This window comes from Ambystoma mexicanum, chromosome 5q (assembly GCF_040938575.1).
Source record: "Ambystoma mexicanum isolate Mex_15411 chromosome 5q, UKY_AmexF1_1, whole genome shotgun sequence".
Lineage (NCBI taxonomy): Eukaryota > Metazoa > Chordata > Amphibia > Caudata > Ambystomatidae > Ambystoma > Ambystoma mexicanum.
In genome coordinates this window covers 1,088,885,864-1,088,908,100 of record NC_090933.1, presented here as the reverse complement: position 1 = coordinate 1,088,908,100, position 22,237 = coordinate 1,088,885,864, and the positions used below count along the sequence as shown (strand labels likewise).

The 22,237-nt window shown below is 46.7% G+C and overlaps 1 protein-coding gene across 1 annotated transcript in view; it reads left to right on the top strand.

Annotated features, from left to right (window-relative positions):
* The window catches only part of LOC138498349 (transient receptor potential channel pyrexia-like), a 738,095-nt gene that overhangs the window by 220,624 nt on the left and 495,234 nt on the right, over window positions 1-22,237 (top strand). Inside the window, exons 8-10 of the mRNA XM_069622140.1 lie at window positions 603-694; window positions 804-918; window positions 15,368-15,538. Coding sequence (XP_069478241.1) covers window positions 603-694; window positions 804-918; window positions 15,368-15,538 — 378 coding nt within the window. The remainder of the gene's footprint in view (window positions 1-602; window positions 695-803; window positions 919-15,367; window positions 15,539-22,237) is intronic.

The following is a 22,237-nucleotide window of genomic DNA, read 5'->3' as shown; positions in this document are numbered from 1 at the left end:
AAAGAGTGAGTCAGTGGTAAAATGTTCCACTCACTGAAGATGTCCAGCAAAAGTGCTGGGGGTTTCTCGGGTTAAAGGAATTTAGCACAGAAACTGCAAATTCTCCCTAGCAGCTATATTGGGATCATGGCAACCTGCCGCAGTGCCCCAGGAAAAGGAATCAGACCTACCCAGCATTTTACAAGAAATGCCCCAACGTGGTGCAAGGACTAATTAGGCTAACACGTTGCCTTCTAATGAGAAATAAGCCACTATGCAACCTCGGAGCACCAAGGTTTAATTGTGACAAAGTTTGAGTTTCACTGTTTTACTGTAACACATGATGCATAACGAGGCTGTCAAAGCGTATGCCAGCTGCTATCTTGTCTGCTATTAGAATAATACTTAGTATCACACACAAGGATCCCTTACCGATGATTGAAAACTAAAAGAGATCAATATTCTTGCCCATGTTCACCCTGGGCATGAAAGCAAATTACAGGATTGAAATAAAATATCTGTCCTGTGTTATCACATCGACTGGAAAGCCATTTGTACTCAAGTTACCTCCATCCGATTCCATTGCAATATCCTCCTCCTTATCTATCCTTTTGTTGTTTCAGCTGGAAGTGATTGTTCAGACTCACCAGCTGGATATTATCATGCATCCCGTTATACAGAAATTAATTGAGATAAAGTGGCAGCGCTTTGGAAGGTAGGTTTTCCATTTTCTCTGAAAAATATAATTCTCAGAGAGCAGCGAGGCCCGGAGGCACAGTTGCTCATTAATCATGTAATCTTCCTGCATTCTGCGCTTCTTTTAGGAAAAACATTGCCATTATGCTGTGTGTCAATTTCATCTTCATCGTTTCCTGGACTGTCCTGGGCATTGCATCATCGCTGGATAGAACAGAAGAGGACCCCTACCTATTTCCTGAGGTAGGGCCAGAATATTTACTCGAAACGCTATGTCAGTTTACTAAAGTTATTGAGTGTGTGAGGCCATATACCATGAATATGCACACAGGATAACATACGAGTTGGGCGGTATTCCGGCAGTAATTCTGCTGGAATACCGCCCAACGGAATTACCATTACAGCCACTTGGACAGGCGGATTTACTGCCGGATTACAGGTGGTGGTGGTGTTAGTCCTCATTAATTTGTGGATTTCGGCAGAATTACCGCTGCTGGAATTACAGCCACAGTAATTCTGCCGATTTTGCCGATTTTTGGGCAGAAAGTGTGAGGATTTACTTCCAGCACGATGCAGGAAGTAAACCCTCGACTCCAGTGCCAAAGTCGTAGTATGTTAACACTTAGGGCCTCATCATGCGTTGGGCGGTATCCTGGCGGAAAATCTGCCGGAATACTGCCCAACGCAATTACCGTTACCAACACTTGGTCCGGCGGTATTATCGCTAGTTTACCAGTGGCTGTGGCAGAGTAGGTCACCATTTTTTGGGAGTCCATTGGTCTTAATGGGGCATGTTCGGCACAATTACTGCAGCAGTAATTCTGATGCTGCAGATTTACCTCCAGCTGCGAGCTGGAGGTGAATCCTCCAAATATCTGCCCAACCCATAGATGGGCAGTGCAGTAATGCGGCAGTAACACTAGTACTGCTGCATTTTTACCTCACTGCCCAACTCGTGATGAGGCCTTTAGAATTTGCGAAAATTATTTTTTCACACTTTTGTCTCCCAGCCCCTTTTGTGACAGCAACGTTTACATAAGTAAAATTCAAAACGTGAAAAGCATACAGTAAATTAACTTATATTAGAGGGTAAAAGTAACCAGTGTCATTTTTACCCTGGTCCTCAAAGGGGATGTTTTCTTTATTTACCGTCCGTCGTCCAATCATAGCCCTGATGGAAATGAGTCAGGCAAGCGTCCAGTTCCCCATCTGATGTCAATACAGTCCTTTACCGGTTCCCGTCTGGTATGTGTATCCACTTTACACACTCTGCTAGTCAGGCAAGTGTCCAGTTCCCCATCTGATGTCGATACAGTCTTTTACTGGTTCCCGTCTGGTATGTGTATCCGCTTTACACACTCTGCTAGTCAGGCAAGCATCCAGTTCCCCATCTGATGTCCATACAGTCCTTTACTGGTTCGCATTCTGATATGTGTATCCATTTTACACACTCTGCTAGTCAGGCAAGTGTTCAGTTCCCCATCTGATGTCCATACAGTCCTTTACTGGTTCCCGTCTGGTATGTGTATCCGCTTTATACACTTGGCTAGTCAGGCAAGTGTCCAGTTCCCCATCTGATGATAATACAGCCCTTTACTGGTTCCCATTCTGATATGTGTATCCACTTTACACACTCTGCTAGTCAGGCAAGCGTCCAGTTCCCCATCTGATGTCAATACAGTCATTTACCGGTTCCCGTCTGGTATGTGTATCCACTTTACACACTCTGCTAGTCAGGCAAGTGTCCAGTTCCCCATCTGATGTCGATACAGTCCTTTACTGGTTCCTGTCTGGTATGTGTATCCGCTTTACACACTCTGCTAGTCAGGCAAGCGTCCAGTTCCCCATCTGATGTCCATACAGTCCTTTACTGGTTCGCATTCTGATATGTGTATCCATTTTACACACTCTGCTAGTCAGGCAAGTGTTCAGTTCCCCATCTGATGTCCATACAGTCCTTTACTGGTTCCCGTCTGGTATGTGTATCCGCTTTATACACTCGGCTAGTCAGGCAAGTGTCCAGTTCCCCATCTGATGATAATACAGCCCTTTACTGGTTCCCATTCTGATATGTGTATCCACTTTACACACTCTGCTAGTCAGGCAAGCGTCCAGTTCCCCATCTGATGTCCATACAGTCCTTTACTGGTTCCCATTCTGATATGTGTATCCATTTTACACATTCTGCTAGTCAGGCAAGTGTTCAGTTCCCCATCTGATGTCCATACAGTCCTTTACTGGTTCCCATTCTGATATGTGTATCCATTTTACACACTCTGCTAGTCAGGCAAGCGTGCAGTTCCCCATCTGATGTCCATACAGTCCTTTACTGGTTCCCGTCTGGCATGTGTATCCACTTTACACACTCTGCTAGTCAGGCAAGCGTCCAGTTCCCCATCTGATGTCCATACAGTCCTTTACTGGTTCCCATTCTGATATGTGTATCCACTTTACACACTCTGCTAGTCAGGCAAGCATCCAGTTCCCCATCTGATGTCCATACAGTCCTTTACTGGTTCCCGTCTGGCATGTGTATCCACTTTACACACTCTGCTAGTCAGACAAGTATCCAGTTCCCCATCTGATGTCCATACAATCCTTTACTGGTTCCCATTCTGGCATGTGTATCCACTTTACACACTCTGCTAATCAGGCAAGCGTCCAGTTCCCCATCTGATGTCCATACAGTCCTTTACTGGTTCCCATTCTGGAATGTGTATCCACTTTACACACTCTGCGAATCAGGCAAGCGTCCAGTTCCCCATCTGATGTCGATACAGTCCTTTACTGGTTCCCATTCTGGCATGTGTATCCACTTTAAACACTCTGCTAGTCAGGCAAGCATCCAGTTCCCCATCTGATGTCCATACAGTCCTTTACTGGTTCCCATTGTGGTATGTGTATCCACTTTACACACTCGGCTAGTCAGGCAAATGTCCTATTCCCGATCTGATGATAAAACAGTCCTTCACCATTTCCATTCTTGTATGTCTATCTACTTAATGAAATTCTTCTCCATGGTCAAGCGTCCAGTTCCCCATCTGATTATAATACAGTCCTTTACTGGTTCCATTCTGGTAAGTGTATCCACTCGATCCAATTCAGGGTGTAAACCCATACTGTTCTCGGATGAGGTTTCGATCTTGGCCATGAAAAGGCTTTATTTCGTATATTCCTGCCTGGCTCACCCTTCCCATTTAGGTGCATGTCTGATGACAACGTTTCCCTTTTTGTCTATAAGGGCCTGTGTTCTCCTTTCACTGACTTGGAACCTCTCTTCTTTGGCTTTCAAGATTTCCCGACGATTCTCCCGTTCTCCCATCTTCCTGCAATTTGGCTGTTGGTCTGGCGGCCATTCAGGGGCATGATGGCAGCATGGGTTGAGTCTCCACAGTTAGATTTTCTGCAGATGGATAGCTGAACATCAGATTACAGGGCAGTCAGCTCCAAGACTTTCATGCCCTGATTTTCTGATTCTCTGGCCACCAGGTTATAGCAGTTTGTGTTGCTTGGTCGCTGGTTTCACAGAAGGCAAGTGGCCTGTCTAGTCGCTATTCAAACTGCGATGAATTGCTTTATCCTTTGACTTTCCTCAGTTCCTCTTGTAGTCCAACCATGGTTGACCAGGTCTCCAACTTCAAAACCTAAATATCTGCTCGCTATTGGAGATTAACTAACACATTCTCCCTCAATTTTCATCTCTCTCTGGGATGGTCCTGATGTCTTCTGGGACCTCCTAGCCCCTCACTGTATCTGACATTTGGAGATACCACTGCACATTTTTTGCTGGCATCCTCCTCCGTATTTCCCATAGATTTGCTTGGAGCTTTCTTTTCCAGGAATTCACTCCTGCTTTCCTCTAGTAGTTGTTGGAACCTATGGTAACTCTGCTCTAGAATTGATATAAAGCTATCATAGATCTCTGTTGGGCTGTCGTGGATTCCCAGGATGTAATCCTCTTGGTTGTCTGAATTGACGGAGTTATCTAAGAATCCTTTCCTTGTGTGGATGTTACAGGTTGAACAACTTCAGTAAGTACTAACGGGTCAATGCATTTAGAGGGCAAGGTCTGGGGAGATGATTTGTTTAAATGAATGGTCTTGGATGTACAAGCTATATTTTTTTATTAAATAGCATGCCTGTCGTCGTCTTTTCTGCTTTTGCTCATGTGGTTGGGCATAGAAGATTAGGTGTTGAGGTCAATGCTAGGTTCGCGTCTCCCCTCCCTCACCTCCCGTCTCCTCCATTTTTGTTCATAGTTTGACGACTCTCGCACTTTAACCCTGTACCTCCCCAATAACAAGGGTGCAGGAGAAGCAGAATGAAAGAACTCGGGGAGGAGCCCACCTACAATTAAAAACGTTGATGTTGCGCTGTAATATTTGAGATAATCTCTTTGATTTGGGACCAGGCTCAGTACTCAGCAGATGCCCCCAAGCCCCCATCAGGCTACAGCTCACCTGTCATACTATCATGTAATGACTGGAATCCAATAGCATACAGGCCGATCAGAATGCTCAGTGTTAATGTAATGTTGGTGCATTACCTCAGGCTCCCACTAGGTGCTGCTCGTTGCCATTTGATGCTGCAGCCCTTAATACAAAAATGGGCAAACATTTATACGAAAATAAATGAAATGTGTATAAAAAAAAGTCATGGGTAAAAGAAATGCAGGCCCACATGCAGTCCAACGAGTGGTACATCACAACAGACCCCAAAGGCCGGGCAGTCTGGTGTGGGACCCTCCCAAGTGTGTTGCCTCTTTAAGGGGATGTGTCCCTCCCTTGTGTATTGCCCTTTTAACATGGGCCATGACTGTCATAAAAGGAGCCGCTGCACACACGTGCACCCGAGCGGCTGCAGACTCCCAAGAGGAACGACTGAGTCAGTGTCTCGTTTATGTAGGCCTTCAGGCCCACCCATGGGGGCACAGGCCCACATGCCCTGATGTTGTGGGACCCTCGTGTCAGTAAGGTGGCAGAGGTCTGCATGGCCATGGGCATGGCTGGCTGTGCCCCCAACCCCCATGGTGCTGGAGCCCTATAGCTCCATGAGGCGTGCCGGATATCCAGGGCAGGCCCCCAGAGGCACTAGGCCTGTCGAGTGCTGGTTTCCATAGCACTACAGGGGCCCGCTGGATGTCCAGAGCGGGCCCCATGTAACAGGCTGGAGACACAAATGCCGTGGATGCTGGCATGATCACACACATGCAGCAGATTCAGCATGAGCTGTTGGGGAAAAAGGGGCAGTTGTCACAAGCTGCGCTGCCCGAGCCTGAGCAGCAGTTTAAGTGGTCCGTCCAGATTGAAATGATCATGCTGTGTCAGCTAATCAGCTTCCTTGGATCGCGGGCGTTAACTACCATTATTGGTCCGCAAATAAAAATAAGCTGATCCGCAAATAGAAATAAGCTGACAGATGACACACCCCTGAATGAGTTGGTTGCGAATCATGACTTCAGGGTCGTTCCACGCACGTGGCGCGGCCAGTCTCCGCAGCCGCCCATAGAATACATCCAGAGTCTCGTCATCCTTCTGTCGAGCCGTTCCCATGAGAAAACGTTCATAATCTGCGTTGGCCATTGGCAGAAAATGATTATGGAGTGCATCCTTTGCCGCCGCAAACGACCCATCCGCCGGCTGCAGGGACAGAAATATCTCATGCACTGCTGGGCCAGCAGAGTACAGGAGAGTGGCCAGCTTGCTGTCGTCGCTTGTCTCCATCGTGGCCCTGAAGTACATCTCAAGCCTATCCATCCACATCTTCCACCTCTGTCCCAGGCTTGATGGAGCACCCGAGGTATCAAACTCAGGCATTGGCTGTAGGGACCCAGGTGGTTTCAGCGGGGGAGCAGGCGGAGGCGCAGCAGCAGCGGCAGCAGCAGCAGCTTGGCTCATGGTGGATAGCGCACAGGCACCCCAGAAGATATAATTGATGGGGCCGCAACTCACCACCAGCAGTCAGCCTCCAGAGATGGATTGAATTCTGCCTCTCACCAGGCGCGCTCCTCGCAGATGTATCACTCAAGCCAGTAGGCAGACAATGAAGTGTCCAAAAATTGAGCAGGGGGAAAAGACCCCTAGTGCATTCAGCAGGCTTCCCATGGAGTCTCACCCATCTACTCGGTGAAAAACAGTGAAAATGTCAATGAATCATTGTGAAATTGACACGTGCTGTTTCCAGCGACTGTCCGCCGCTGAAATATCCAAAAATTATGTCCGGATGGCTCACCGACGCTTCGCTATGAAGCCGTGAGTCTCCGAGGCCTATTCATCAAAATGGCCGCCGGCCGCGTGTGTCGCTTCTTTCTCCACGGTCAGGATTCGCTGGAGCGTTCACGTAGGATCATCTACGCTCCCAGCAAATGTCTCTGCCTGTTCCAGGAAGTGATCCCGGCACTCGTCGCCACTGTTGGCGGTCTCTGGATGCCGCCGCCGTCCGTGAGCCCCACACCCCCCGTGATACAGAGACACGGAGACAGCGGTGTTGCAAGTGTGGGCTCCCCGGTGACTGTGTTGTCACGGGGAACGCCCCGTTTATTTAACTGCGCACGCGACAGAGTTAACGTCACCCCGTCGCGTGCATGCCCTTAAAGGGCCAACGCCACAAAGAGCATCCGGCCACTTGCCCTGCAAATGCCAACATCACGGCTTAGCTCCACCGTCCTCCAGCTCAATGACTCTTGCTTTGCCTTCTGCGTTATGTATGTAAGTTGCGGCGGCACAGCGCTCTCAGCCTCACCCCCTCCAGCCTCACCCCCTCCATTCACAAACTCATTCATCCACACAATGCAGGGGAACTTCACAGTTTTGCAGAATAAGGCCTGGGCTCTGCGTTCAAGGCTATCTGCCTGCCAGCTTCAGTGTGTTCACTTAATGTGATGCCTTAAGTGCGAGAGGCGGGAGGAAGGCAACAGCTCAACAACTGCTACACAAGACCACGCACAAATCTGAAAGGACAAATGGAATTATTTGTATTTTTCATGTGAATTGAAATGGTAAAATAGGTAGACAGCGAATGTGCAGGCCTGCTTCCTAGCAGCATGCACCATGCACCATGCACTGCCTTGATGCAACGCACCTGACTGCGTATCCCACCTCTGCTCTGACATTCCCACAAGTACTTTTGACAGGAACGCCTTTCTATCTCTACAATATTTGCTCTCTGAAAAGTTCAGTCATTTCATTTTTTCAATGAAAAACATTGAACACATTCGGTTTTTGGTGCATTGTAAGTAAGTGATTTGGAGGCAACGAAATTCCCTTTTATTTGAAGCACTGCTTTCACTTGTTAGGATAGTCAATCTTTGAACAAGCTGTATATGTAGCTGTGGTTTACAATAGTGACCAAACATGGTAAAAGAGGGGCAGGCTCCTGGGAGGAGTGTCTGCAAGGCACTTTCTAGACAAAGGGGGAACACTAGAATGCGCTCCGGTACTGCAAGTCAACAATGCAACCCCCTGAACATTATACGATCGTTGCAAAATAAACAAAAGCTAGATTGATTAATGGAGGCACGGATAGCGCTACAAGCACTTCTCGGAAAAAGGAGTCTATGCAGCGCTACATAAATCACTAAATATTAATACTATTGTTAACTTGTTAACTTGCAAGTAAAGTAATAAGTAGACAGAGAAAAGTAGGCAATATTGTATTTGTATTTGTTTATTTATAACGCGCAGGCCATCAGGCCCGGGGGCATCAGGGCGCAATTTGTACAGGGTTGCAAGAAAAGAACATACAGGGAGATAAATTACAATAAAAGTATACCAATACAGCATAATAACAATCTTAATAATTACAAATATTACACATGTTACAGTGTCCCTAGGCTCCGCAGAGGAAGTATCCCTGAGGTAGTTGGGAAGGTAGCAGACTGGAAATCGTGCAGGGGAACAGGCGGGCTGGGTAAGTAGGACAGATGTCTAACACAACTATTGCTGGTCAAAGAGCTAAGATTTGGTTTTATTCTTGAAGGAGTCTTCAGCTCTGATGGCAGCGGGGAGGGTGTTCCAAAGTTTGGAGGCTAGGACAGGGAAGCTAGTGCCCCCCGCTTTTTGGAGCTTAAACCTAGGGATAGTAAGGCAGTGAGTCTGAGCAATTCTTAGTGGTCGGGCAGTGGAGTGGCGCGAAAGCCGACTGCAGAGATAGATCGGAGCCTTGTTGGCTAGGCATTTGTGCGTGAGGGCAAGCGTTTTTAGGGAAATTATCTGCTTCACGGGTAACCACTTAAGGCTAGTTCTGGCTTCTGAGATGTGGTGGTTACGAGGGATGTTCAGGGCCGCTCGAATTGCATTGTTCTGGGTGGTTTGGAGTTTGGAGAGGTTTTCTTGGCTGGTGCCTAAATATAGAGCACTGCAGTAATCTATTTTTGCCATGATAAGTGTTCTCGCTAGTCTGATGCTATTGTGGGTGGTGAGGAATGGTCTGCAGGCTGAAATGAGTTTGCACGTGTAGGCGGAGGTGGACCTGACTGCATTAGTTTGTCTTGACAAGGATAAGGTGGAATCCAGGTAAAAGCCTAGTGTTTTAGTGTCTTTCGAGACTTGTATGGAGTTGCCGTCTATGATGAATGACTGATAGGATGGCTCAAGTTTGCTCAGGCGTTGTGATGTGCCCAGGATAAGTAGCTCCGTCTTATCGCCGTTCAGACATAGCTGGTGCTGGGCCATCCAGGCTTGGATGACCATGTAGACGTCATTGAGGGCCTTGGTGTCAGCAAGATAATCACCAGAGATGGGAATGAGTATCTGGGTGTCGTCCGCATAGTTGGTGTAGGAGACACCCAGATAATCAAGCACATCAAAGAGTGGTTTCGTAAAGATATTGTAAAGAGTAGGTGACACGCAAGAACCCTGAGGAACACCGCAATGAATAGGGGAGGGAACTGCGGCAGCGGAAGGTGCAAAGACCCTCATAGATCTGTTGCTCAGGAAGGATTTGATCCAGGCCGCTGCGGAGGGAGAGAAGTTGGCAGCAGAGAGGAGGTGCCTGCAAAGGATCTGGTGGTTAACCAAATCAAATGCGGCGGAAAGGTCGAGGAGTAATAGCATTGCTAATTCTTGTCCTTCAGGACTTCGATCTGGGTTTTTAGGTCTAATAGAGCCGTTTCGGTCCCATGTCGGGGCCGAAATCCGGATTGCCGTAGACCTAACAGATTGTTTGATTCAAGGTAGTTTTGGATCTGCAGGTAAGCTGCACGGTCCAGTATCTTCAGCAGAAATGGTACTGTAGTAATAGGTCGGAAGTTCGTAGGTATGCTTGGGTCAAGGGAAGGTTTTTTTAGTAGCGGGATCACCCAGGCGTCTTTAAGGTTGTCCGGGACAATACCTGTTTCAAAGGATGAGTTAATGAAGCTGTAATGAATGGGGCTAGGTCATGGGCGGAGTCCTTAATGATGGGAGCTGGGCACGGGTCACCTTGGCAGTTGGATGGTTTCATCCTGAGGATGATGTTTTCTACTTCGGTGACAGTGAGCGGTGCGAAGGTGAAAGGTTTGATGTTGGCAGAGTTGGAGAGGGTGGACCTAGTAGGGGAGAATGAGCGGTTGTCACGCCTCAGGCAGTCCTGCTATTGCACAACATAATTTACTTTTATTATCTCATGTACATGTTATTTGTCTAAAGCACAATCGCCTGTATTTTGCTGAGGCACGTGCCTTTATTGCTGTTGCTTAATCTATTTTTGCAATTATTTTTCTCTCAATTGAATCTATAACTATAGTCAATAGCCTTGATTTAACCATTAAAGATTGTACATGTTTTATCAGATGTAATTTACCGAAACTGTCACCAATTTGCAAACAAACCTGTTACTAAAATCCTCAGGATGACCCACAGAAATGGAAGAACAACAAATTATTTGTCTGGTGACTGTGATGCAACAAAGGACGCATTTTCACTATCCTCGACTCATTGTAATTGTAGTCTAGTAAGTTTAGTAAAGCTTGGTTGAATAGTACACACTGTGAATTGCATCTCTTCTATGGACTCCCCAATGTAATAGCTGAGGCACAGGAAGATTAAAGAATTTCTCAAGGATCACACACTTTGAAGTGTTAATGCCGGGTTTTGATCCTTTCTGCAATTTAGGAACATGACCATATAGGCCCGATTCATGAAATAGTGTGCAGAGATCGCGCAAAGCCTGTGCCTCTAGAACAACTCTGCACAAGCCTGCGTGCACACGTTTTTTTGTATGCTCTGCTTATTCATGGAATTGTTCCTGCAAAGTAACTGAATACGCAAGTCAGAGCCATAATGCCCCTGACAAGCCCCGACGCAGAGCAAAAACAACCAGAAACAGCTACCTTTGCCTGCTCCCGGGTGCAAATACATGCACCCTTTAAACAGCACATGGGTTCCCCCGCAAGCAGACCTGCATCTCGGGGACTCTCCGCGGGGTCCCCCATTACTATTACCGGCCCCCAACGACATGCATATGATTTATAGTAACTCATTTAAAACTCAGACAATCTGCGTGCAAACTCCTGTAAACTGTTCCTGCACCCCGCTGAACTGCGTACGCGCTCTCCTAAGTAAGTTCAGAAGTCTGGCAGGGTACACGCACCCCTAAATCTGACACCCGATTTTACCTCTGTGCAGAGAATCCGATGTGCAATTGTCTGTACGCCTGCCTCCGGGCGGTGGATGGAATGAGTGCTTTGCGTGGCCATTTACCCCCCGAGAAGTTGCGCTCTCGTATCCATGAATACATATCGTTAAGTGCAATACTGGGCGTGCAATGGACTGCCTACGGGCCCTCCCTCGTAACGCCCACATTTTACCTTGTTCTTCCTCATTTTCTGAGTTCCACCCCCTTCCCTGCCCTCTGCGCAAGCCACGCCCATGCTCTGCGTGGTGTCTCGTGCAAGGCACTCGGCCAGTCACAGAGATGTGCCGAGCCTGCACAAAGTCCTCACAAAATACGAAAAAGTGCGGAGCAGTCGATTCCATGAATCGACAAACAGGATTTTGCACGCAGTTTGGCGTGCAAAGTCCCTATTTACCGCACAATTAATTCCATGAATTGGGCCCATAGGGGTATATCTCTCTAGCTCTAGATTGTAAATATATGTGTAAATGGGAGCCTAAACAATTCCTCTCTGGATTATTCTATGGAAACTTAAAGTTACACAGTGACAGAAAATTCATAATAAGGTCATCTTGCAGTCCTCATTTTACCCAGTATGACGCTTTTTATGAATGGACGGCCAACTAAACTTATGAACATATTTGACAGACTATGTCATCCTGTTTCTTTCCCAAAAAAAACAGAAACCGGAACAGAGCTCATAATTGGTGTGAGAACACAGTGAGACAGCGCTTAATAGCCCACTCGCTTATTAGCTTGATTGCTGAATCCTAACCTGAAATTGTGGGGTCCCGCTCATCTTAAATTGTGAAATGATACTGTTTAAGCTGCTTTGGGGCCGATTATACTATTTTAGGAAACGTATTGATTTCATTTCATGTTCACGGCATGTTAGTTATTTGTTGCCTTATTGTGACAGGCGGTCTGTCTGCAAGTTTTACACTGATACGGCTTTCTGCATCTCCTCCACTTCCTCCCTCACAGCACACATGTGCTGGTAGGACAGCCCGCACCAGATGGGTGCCTTGGGCGCGCTGTCGGCGTAAGGCAAGCCCGACTGTGCCCGCCCGCGACCTGTACGGGCCTTGGGCTTTGGCTGCATGCCAGGATCTTGATTGTACTTTCTTATTCACTGGCCAGACCACCAGTGGTGCATGCAACATTGCAGTACTCCCAGGATGAACGCCTAGGATTTTTACCTGCTGAGGCCAGGCTTCCATGTGGCTTTGTAACAACTTCCCCCTTTGGAGCAAGACGAGCTGAGTGTCCTACTGAGGCTGATCTCAGCGCCAGACCCAATGTCCAACCGCAAGGGTTAACTGAGAAGAGTTTAATATTCTCTCTCACAAGCTTGCTTATTAGCGCCAAGTCAGCAGGGGCACATCGCCAGGAGATGTTCACTCTGATGGAGGACTTTGGTCCAGACATGCTACGTATAACCACAACCTGGTTTTCCTCCCACTCGGAACCTGATATTGTACAAATGCTTCCCCCTAACTACAATATTCTCTGCTGTGACAGATCATCTGCCACTGTTATAATAATAATAATGTGGTGGGTTATAATTGGTTATTTATAACGCGCTTAATACCCAGAGGTTTCTAATCGCGGACCCGGGGATCAAACCTGTGTTGTTCTGCATCATCTTGCTTCCAAGGCGAGCACGTTGCCCCTGAGCTATCCTTCCGAGACTGGAGAGGGAGGCTTGGCATTGATATACTGTGCATCTCTAAAATGACCTTCAGTTATATTCAGCCAAATCTGCCCTGTGAAACACTCCCTAATTACGCTACAAAGTACACTGCAAACGTCTACCTTTTCTTAGTAGTGTATAGACCTACTGCGTCCTCACTGGTTTGTTTTGCAAATAAGTGTGCACAATTGGTGGCCCATTTGGTGGTTGCGAGTTGGAGTTACATAAGCTCCCACATGCATCCAAGAGGGGAAATGTGTTAGGTATAAATCAGGATTTCTCACGTTAAAAATCCTGAAAAAAACACTTCCTTCTGCCAGACTCTCGAGTAAAAGTTGTAGCAACCTCCATTTTAGGATCAATTGACTTTTGCAACGGCATCTATCTGGGCCAACCAGCTTTTCTAATTCAGAGGCTGCGGCTATTGCCAAATGCTCATCGCTGGTTTACTCAGAGGACCTCCTTCAGCAGGTGCACTGGCTCCCGGTTAGCAGTCGCGTGAAATTGAATATTTTCTGCACTGCTCACCATGCTTATCTTCATGCAGGGGCAAATTGATCACTTATGCCCCCACAAGGAATCTCAGTCTGCTTCTCAGAATCTTTCGATTGTTCCACGGTTCCACCGTGCTAGGGTGGGGGTGTTGAGGATTCTGGAACTCTCTTCCCGGGCAGCTATGGGAGATAAGCGACCTTTTAAGATTCTGGACATTTTTTTTTAAAACGTACCTTTTTAAATATAATGTGTCTTTTTGTCTTTTCTCTGTTCAGTGCCACTCTGTATTTCAGCTGGTGTTCGCTTAGTGCCTACATGCCTCTGGACCTTTGCGCTCTATAGATCTTGTTACATTACATATGCAAGCGGTGGCATCGAACAGCTGATCCTGCCACCTCAAAGTACCTGAAATCTTTGCTACCACCCACTTCGCCCAACCCAATAAACGGCATGAGTGTTGGTTTTCTGACATCCATATATAGAACCAGGAAGTTGTAAAGATTCAAATAGTGCGGCATTGTTGTCTGAAACCTGGAAACGAACTGGATTTGGCACTCCCTTCTTTGCAGAAAAAAATTAATGGAAAATACCAAGTCACTTTTACATTCTCATTAAGCCATATATTACCAAATCTTTTACAATAATGTCAACAATCAAGCATCTAGGACTCTAAGGAATGCTGGAACGTACTCCAAATTGGATTGAATAGATTTACCCAGCCTTGATTGGTAAGTATCCTGTTTCTAAATGGAAATCTTCCAAAAAGCTCTTCAACCAGTAGGCCCGGTCGGCTGAAGTCCTCGGTTTCCATCCCTGAGAAATGTGCCCTCGTGCTATAATTACACTTTTTAAAAATAAGATTCCAATCCCTATGCCCATAGCTAAGTGATCTCCCATTAGCTGCTGGGGAGAGTGTCCCGCCAGTCAGGTTGCCAGGATCGCGAGCAGAATCCACCAATAACCGCCTGCATTCTCTTGGTCACCTGCAGCTCGCCCTCAGGTCTTCCATGGCTCACAGCTCCAGGCGCTGCACCGGGCCACATCCATTCCCTTCACCTCCTCCCCCCACCCCCCACAGCTTTCCCTGATCTTGTTTTCCACTCCCCCCGCACATTCTCTCCTGTGCATCCATCTTGCCTGCCTATTGTTCACAGAAATAGAAAAGGCACACTGTTCCTTTTCTATTTCACAAACGTTCCTTCCCTGTTTTTTTTTCTCTTTTTAAGGGATTTCGGTGCCCCTAAAAGGGAAAAACACAATTTCCACTGGAAAGAAAAATGCATCCAAAAAGTACTACCAGCCTGCGCGAAAACCCTGGGTGCTAATAGCTATAACCAGGGCCAGCTGAAGAATTCGCAGCTCCGCAGACAGCAAAATAAAATGTGGCACCCTTCCCCTCCCCCCGCGCACCTGTAATCATACATGGGGGGATCAAGATTTTCAATAGGTGCCACAGCGCCCTGTTGTTATTAAATGCGCTCCGCTCCCAAGAGCAGGACACATTTAATTTCAATAGGGCGCCTGCCGCACCTTCTCCCACCACGCCAGCTCAGGAAAGACCTGGAAAGACTCGCCTGAGCTGACATGGCAGTGGGGTAATGATGCCCCGGGCAGTCGCCGGCTACCCTGGCTTTAACCCATGGGTTCGGGGGTTGACAGTAAAATCCCACTGTCTTCACTGAGGCCCAAGGCACTCGAACGCCAGGGTTATGGATATAAAAACCGGTTGGACACCTGTTGGCGCAACTCATTTTTTCGTAATAAAGCTGATCTTTTCTAATCCCTCTGCCAGGATTCAACCATCTTCAACCCAACTTTCACAAGCCACACTTTGGGCAGCTCTCAATGGCAGTTGGAAACCACTGACTCAAGCATTCCCTGATTTTTCTTTTTCATCATTTCTAAATTTAGGATGCTTGGAGAATCGTAGTAATTGCGATCGCATTGGGCCTTACGATATATCAGCTGGTGGAAGAATTTAAAGAAATCCACCTATCGAGGAAGAAGTTCAAGAGTTGGAAAGACTGGCGGCAGCAAGAACTGACAAAAGACTTGCGCTTCTGTCATCCAATGTGGCCAGAGGTAAGGACCATTTTAGACATCCATAAAATGATGTGTGTCAATACATTATAAGGGTTCGTTTGCCTGTAATCTATCCTCATTATCAATTATTTTCCCTAATGAATTGAATAAAATACTGTTTATATTTGCTCACAGCCACAGTTGTCGACGCCCTTCAATTGCTCCCTATGGCAGCAAGAAAGATCTTGAACTGGAAATTAATTTTTGCCACACTGTATCTACCGCTAATATAGTCGATCGGCCAATGGGTGCTTACTCTCCATTTAGCAGTCAAAGGGCTAAGCAACAGCAACCTCATCATTTGTCTACTTTAGAGATAGTCAGGTGGTCTCCCAAGTTAATGTTTGATGAGTGAGCGTACATGTTAAAAAGATGCTGATATGAACATGTTTAGAAAAATATTCACTTATGACACAATAAATCAATTTCAGGACAGTTCAGACAAGTATATTTCAGAGCAGCTCAGAAAATGGCAGAATTCCTTCATTGCTTCTCAGCCCAATGCTTGACCACCAGTACTTGAAGAGTACTTGAAAAGGGGAAGTAGTAGTACTAGTAAATGTTTTTATTCAGATAAAAATTCCATTAAAACATACACAAACAAATAAAAATACAACATTGCTCTATAGTAATATATTTCATCATAAAAGCATTCAACCAACAAACAACGTAACAACCTGTGTGCATCAATGAGTATTAGTGCTTAATTAAAAGTACATTCATAGAGTACAAGGCAGGTACTGCGTACAAAGTGATGTCAAAGATTCAGGTAACCTTCTCACAAAACCTTTAATTTATCAATTCACCCGTAGAACAAATCACAATTAACATGTAAACAAAGCTATTCTCGTGTGAACATTGATTGCTTACAAGGCCAACAGAGATGGTTATGATGGATCCCGTGTGGCGGCAATGAGGTCGGCAGTGAAGTGGGGATTTGTCCCCTTTCTATAAAAGGAGTGGCTATTACCGAATTGGGCTGCTTGAGTGCATAAGGGTGATATTGCTTGTAGGTGTTGCTGAAAGGCTTTACAATGATAAAACAAACCAACTACTGAACAGGAGACATGATCGATGCATTGTAAATTAGACAGCACCAAGGGTGCTTAGAGGGAACTGAAATGTATAAACCTAACGAAGCACATATGGGGTGAAGTACTCCATCTAAGAATTGTTGATGGATGGAACGTCTTTGGTATGTTTGGAAGGATCTGACTAGTTGAGAAGTGACTGTCCCATTTATCTTTTTTTAAAATACCAATAAATGTCACAATCTGAATTCAAATTAATTTTTATTGTCATACACAAATAGATAATATAAATCCATAAAATACCAAAATCAAAACAGTCTATTCAACAGTCTATTCAAAATTCAACTCACATACAATCAATCCTACCATCCATTCAATATCACGTAAAACCATACATATAACATCTAATTTGCATGTGGTACTATCTGTATGTAACAATTGTACAGATATAATCGTCGACACGTGTTTCAGGATGTCTGTTTGGACTTCAACACATTCGTCCGCTTGGTAATGTAACCTTCATCAGGACCACAAAAGGGAATTCAATCATTCCCGTTTATCAGAGTAGGATGAGTTACACCACTCAAAACGTATATCACAGCGTTTTTTGATGTCGTCTTCAAATAAATTAAACGTATCTTTAGTTGGTCTAAAAGGATCCTTCATTCCCCGAATAGTTTCCTGTACTGTTTACATCTATCAAATATGTAATTCACCTGATCGTGTCTTAATTGGCATTTTTTACAGGCGCAGAGACTTTGATTCTCCAATTTCCACCTCGCCGAACGTCGAGTATTTTCTCTGTGACTGTTGCACAGGAATTACTATGCAACGGTCACAGAGAAAATACTCGACGTTTCTGCCATGAAAACAAATACACCAGAACAATAATGAATTTCCCCCGACCATTCCCCATATCCACAGGGCCTAATATATCCAGTGCAATTTCACTCAACACCTTCTCGGGTGTGTCAACCTTCACCACCGGTTGTTGGCCCGCCACAACATTCTTACACGAGACATCACACTCAATATACCTCCTCACTATCCTCTCCACATCTCAATCGAACCCAGGCCACCAATACCTACTTCCCAAAACCCCCTTGGTCTTTGATGCACCTATGTGGCCCTCATGTGCAATGTCCACCAACCTCCTCCTCAAGCCCTAGGGAACAACTGCTCGATCCCATCTGCACAAGATATCCCCTTTCACACACAATTCCGACCTCACTTCCCTCACTTCCCATAAATTCCTCTCCTCACCATTTAATAAACTTTTTTCTGGCCATCCACCTTGTACAAAATGCACAACTCTCTCTAAGATCTCGTCCTCCCTCAAAACCCTTGCCCACTCCTTGCAAGTGATAACTCTGTCATGCGTAACATACACAGCATCAGTGATGGCATCCTCCACATGACAATCACTAACTTCATTCTCACTCTCACTAAGTCTTGAAACCTGGTCTGCCAACACATTTTCTCTACCCGAGATCACTTCCATTGCAAACTTGTGTCCTTGCATCCTAGCTACCCAGCTGTCACGATCCACGCCCCTAACTCCCTCAGGTATAACAGCCCCCTGGCAGCAGTGGGGCTACAGCCCTTCACAGTGGCTCCAAAGGCCTTTAAACTCCATCATAAGAGTACATGGTGTCAGTCCTGGTGCCTTTGGCGCCAGGCTCGTTAACAGGAATAGGGCAAGTACCAGCTTTGGACCTTAATCCAACATGGAGGTCTGTTACACAGCTCAGTTCCTAGAACAGAGCTATGCAGACCAGTGTTTTGGGTGTTGTCGGGCTTCAGGTGTGGCTGACTATAAAAGCCATGCCCAAACTGGAATACACGCTTCGTGTTATTCTGCACTCCTGCAGCGTAACGCTCACCGTGTCCAGCTCCTGCTTCTCTGCTTCTCCCGATCCTGAAGCCATCGATCCGAATTCCATCACTAACCTGGAAGAACAAGAACATCATTAACAAGCAAATACACTTACCTGAGTAAGCAGCAGATCCTGAATCCATCCTGCACTTCGTTTGCCTCGCCCGTCTCCGGATTTCACCGTAACCTGCAAAGGTGAAGAAGAAAGAAGCACAGCATTAATAACCGCTCTTACCTGTCAAGCAGCGGATCCTGACATCACTCCGCGCTTCGCTCGCTCATCACCCTGGAACATCACTGCAACCTGCAAGGGTGAAGAAACAAGGACAGCATTAATAAAGCACTTACCTGGGCAAGAAGTTCCACGCTTCGATCGCTCACCACTACGGAACATCACGGCAACCTGCACGAAGAAGAGAAGAGAATACAGGTTAGCAATTAACTATAAAAATAAACAGCGCTGCGCTCCGCGCATCAACAATTTACTGTAGTCTCCGCCATCCGGCACTGCAAGCTCTGAAATCGAAACCACCGCTGTGGAAACAAAAAGACATTATTAGAGAAATAGCATAGTGGAGAAAAGTAACTCCGAGAAGATGGAGAAAATGAAGGGAGGAGAAAGAGACAGAGTAGAGACTGAAAGACACTATAAGTCACCAGAATACAACAAGCAGAGTCGGAGTCACAGCCGGTCTGGACCCGACACAAGGGCACAGGGACCAGTGAAGCTACTAGGTCCAACGAACCCCCGCACCTCCCACGTGCTCCTGCACAGAGACGCAGGACGGAGAGTTCAACGCACAAAAACCTAAGGTGAGAAATAACCCCAAGGGAGGGAATTTAGATCAGAAGGAGGTGGGAGCCCACCCATCACAGGCCCAGTATCTTAACCGTCCATTCTCCTGCTAGAGGTGCTACCCAACGTCTGGCACATAACCAAGCAGAGAAGGGTCCGGGATAGCGCACAGCTTCCATCCAGTATCGTGTGGCGCCCCTGTGGATAGCAGGTGAGCGTAACAGAAAGCAAAGCCTCAATTAAACATCCACCTGAGCGTCATGGAAACGTCAGAGACTGACCAACTAGCCCAGTTACTGGGGGAATTACGGGCAGAGGTGCTCTCCACCCAGCAAGAAACCAATGCCCTCAGAACGGAGTGGATTGTCACCAAGGATCGCACCGATGAATTAGCCAGACAATGACTCCAAACACAGGCTGGGCAGGCTCCATTGTCAGTAAGTATTCTGCCGGTTTCGGCCACATCCATCAATCCAGTGCAGGTGATCCTCACTGGGGCAGTTCCTCTGGTCCCACCAGAATATTTTACTGGGGACCCAAAAAGATATGCAGTGTTCATGAACCAGTGCCGCCTCCATTTTCTTTGCAGACCCGGAGATCAGTCGCGGGTTGCATTTGTACTGTCATACCTGAGTTGCAGTGCCGCGGACTGGTCCATACCGTTAGTGAGCCAGGATGACCCACTCCTGCAGGATTTCAGAGGGTTTCAACAGGAGATGGAGAAGCTGTTCGCCTGACACACCCAGGACCAAGCCCTGGATAATGAACTCCTGTCTCTCTACCAAGGCAGCCAAGATTTGTTAACATAGATCGCCACTTTTAACAGACTCATTATTGAAACTGGGTGGGCCTGAGGAGAAACGAACCACGTTATTCCATCAAGGTCTATGGGGGGAACTGAAGGATGTCCTAACCCAGGCGGTAAACCTGCCAAAAGGCTGTGCCGAGTTCATCAACCTAGTTGTGCAGCTAGACCACAGGCTGCAAGATCGAAAAAACGGAACTAGCCAGAACGGACAATCGTACTTTGTATATACGCTCAAAGGAGAACATTCCACGTTCATCAGAGAACTCTTCGGAACCCATGCAAGTCGGGGGTATGGGGTCTATTAACCAAGGCCGAAAGAGACAAAAGGAGACAACAGCAATTATTCCTGTACTGCAGGAAATCAGGTCACTTCCTCAGGGAATGTCCAGTAAAACCTCCTAGGAGAACAGTTGGAGCTACAGAGAAAGAAGGAGGAGAAAAAGAGTCGAAAAACTTCCAGGCCCGGCAAGCCTAGAGGTCCGTTTGTCAAGCGAAAGGAAGGAGCCACAGACCTCGCACCTTGCCCTGCCTGTGATTTTGATCAGTCACCAACAACCGTCTCGGATGCATGCTGTGGAGGCATACATAGACCGCGGAGCCGTTGGTAACTATATAGACCAAGGCCTGGCAACAAGGATGGGGCTTCCCCTCTGTCAGAAAACGACAACTGAGAAGGTAATCACTGTTGACGGCACGGAGATAGATTCTGGTCCTGTAACATAATGCACAGCGGAACTGACCCTTCTGTGCCAAGATGAACATCAGGAAGCCATTGCCTTCAACCTTATCAAGGCCCCTCAGTTCCAGGTGATTCTAGGGATGCTGAGGTTGGTGGCTCACAATCCTAATATTGACTGGCTTGAAAAAAATTGGCCTTCTCCAACAAGTGTGCTCACGCGTGCTACCAAGTTGAAATGCCATTGTCAGACCCAAAGACATCTGTCCAAGGTAAAGAGGTGGTGGTACTAGGTGTAACGAGTATGCTACCAAGCGAATACCAAGATTTCCAAGACGTTTTCCAGAAAGAACAGGCCAATACCCTACCCCCTCACAGGCCATATGACTGTCAGATCAACCTCGTACCTGGTGTATAAATCCCATGTAGTCGAATTTATGCTCTCACCAAACCTGAAAATCTCCATTTGAAATCCCATCTGGACCAATACCTGGCAAACGGTTTTATCCGCCCGTCCAAGTCCCCGGCAGCCTAACCCCTATTCTTCGTAGCCAAGAAGGAGGGGGACTTGAGAACGTGCATCGACTACCGTTCACTACATCAGGTAACAGTAAAAAAACGCTATCCTCTACCCCTTGTCCCAGAACTGCTGGACCAAGTCAAAGATGCCCAAATTTACACCAAATTGGACCCCAGCTGGGCATACCATCTCATGCGTGTAAAGAAAGGAGATGAATGGAAGACCACTTTTTGCACCAAGTATGGGCTGTACGAATATCAGGTGATGCCCTTTGGGCTTTGCAACGCTCCCGCTGTGTTCCAGTACTTCATGAACAACATACTGCGGGAGTTGATCGACGTATGTGCCCTAGTTGACATCGACGATATCTTGGTCTACTCCTCTTCTAAACAGGATCATGTCAGGCACGTTCGCTCCGTCCTTGCAAAACTCTGACAGCACCAGCTATATGCCAAACTTGAAAATGCTCCTTCCATGTCACCGAAGTCGAGTTCTTTGGTTTTGTACTCACTCCCAAAGGCGACCGGATGGATATGCACAAAGTAGATGCCATCCTTAACTGGCTATCACCATCATCAGCCAAAGGTGTCCAGAGCATGCTCGGCTTTGCAAACCTTTATCGCCGATTTATTCCGGGTTTCTCCCAGATTGTACACCCGATCACTTCTTTATTATGAAAAAACAACACACATTTCCAATGGACAGAAGAAGCGGAAAAGGCCTTTCAGGAAATCAAGAAAAGGTTTACCTCAGCCCCGGTGTTGTGACACCCCCATACAGATCTCCCGTATGTAGTGGAAACAGACACCTCCAGCATGGCAATGGGGGCTGTTCTTTCCCAAAGAGATCACAAAATCGGCCAGTTACATCCCGTGGCCTTTTGGTCGCGTACATTTTCTACACCCGAACTTAACTATGCTATAACAGGTAAGGAACTCCTAGTGATTAAGGCAGCCTCTAAGGCTTGGCAGCATTACCTCTTATGCGCCAGA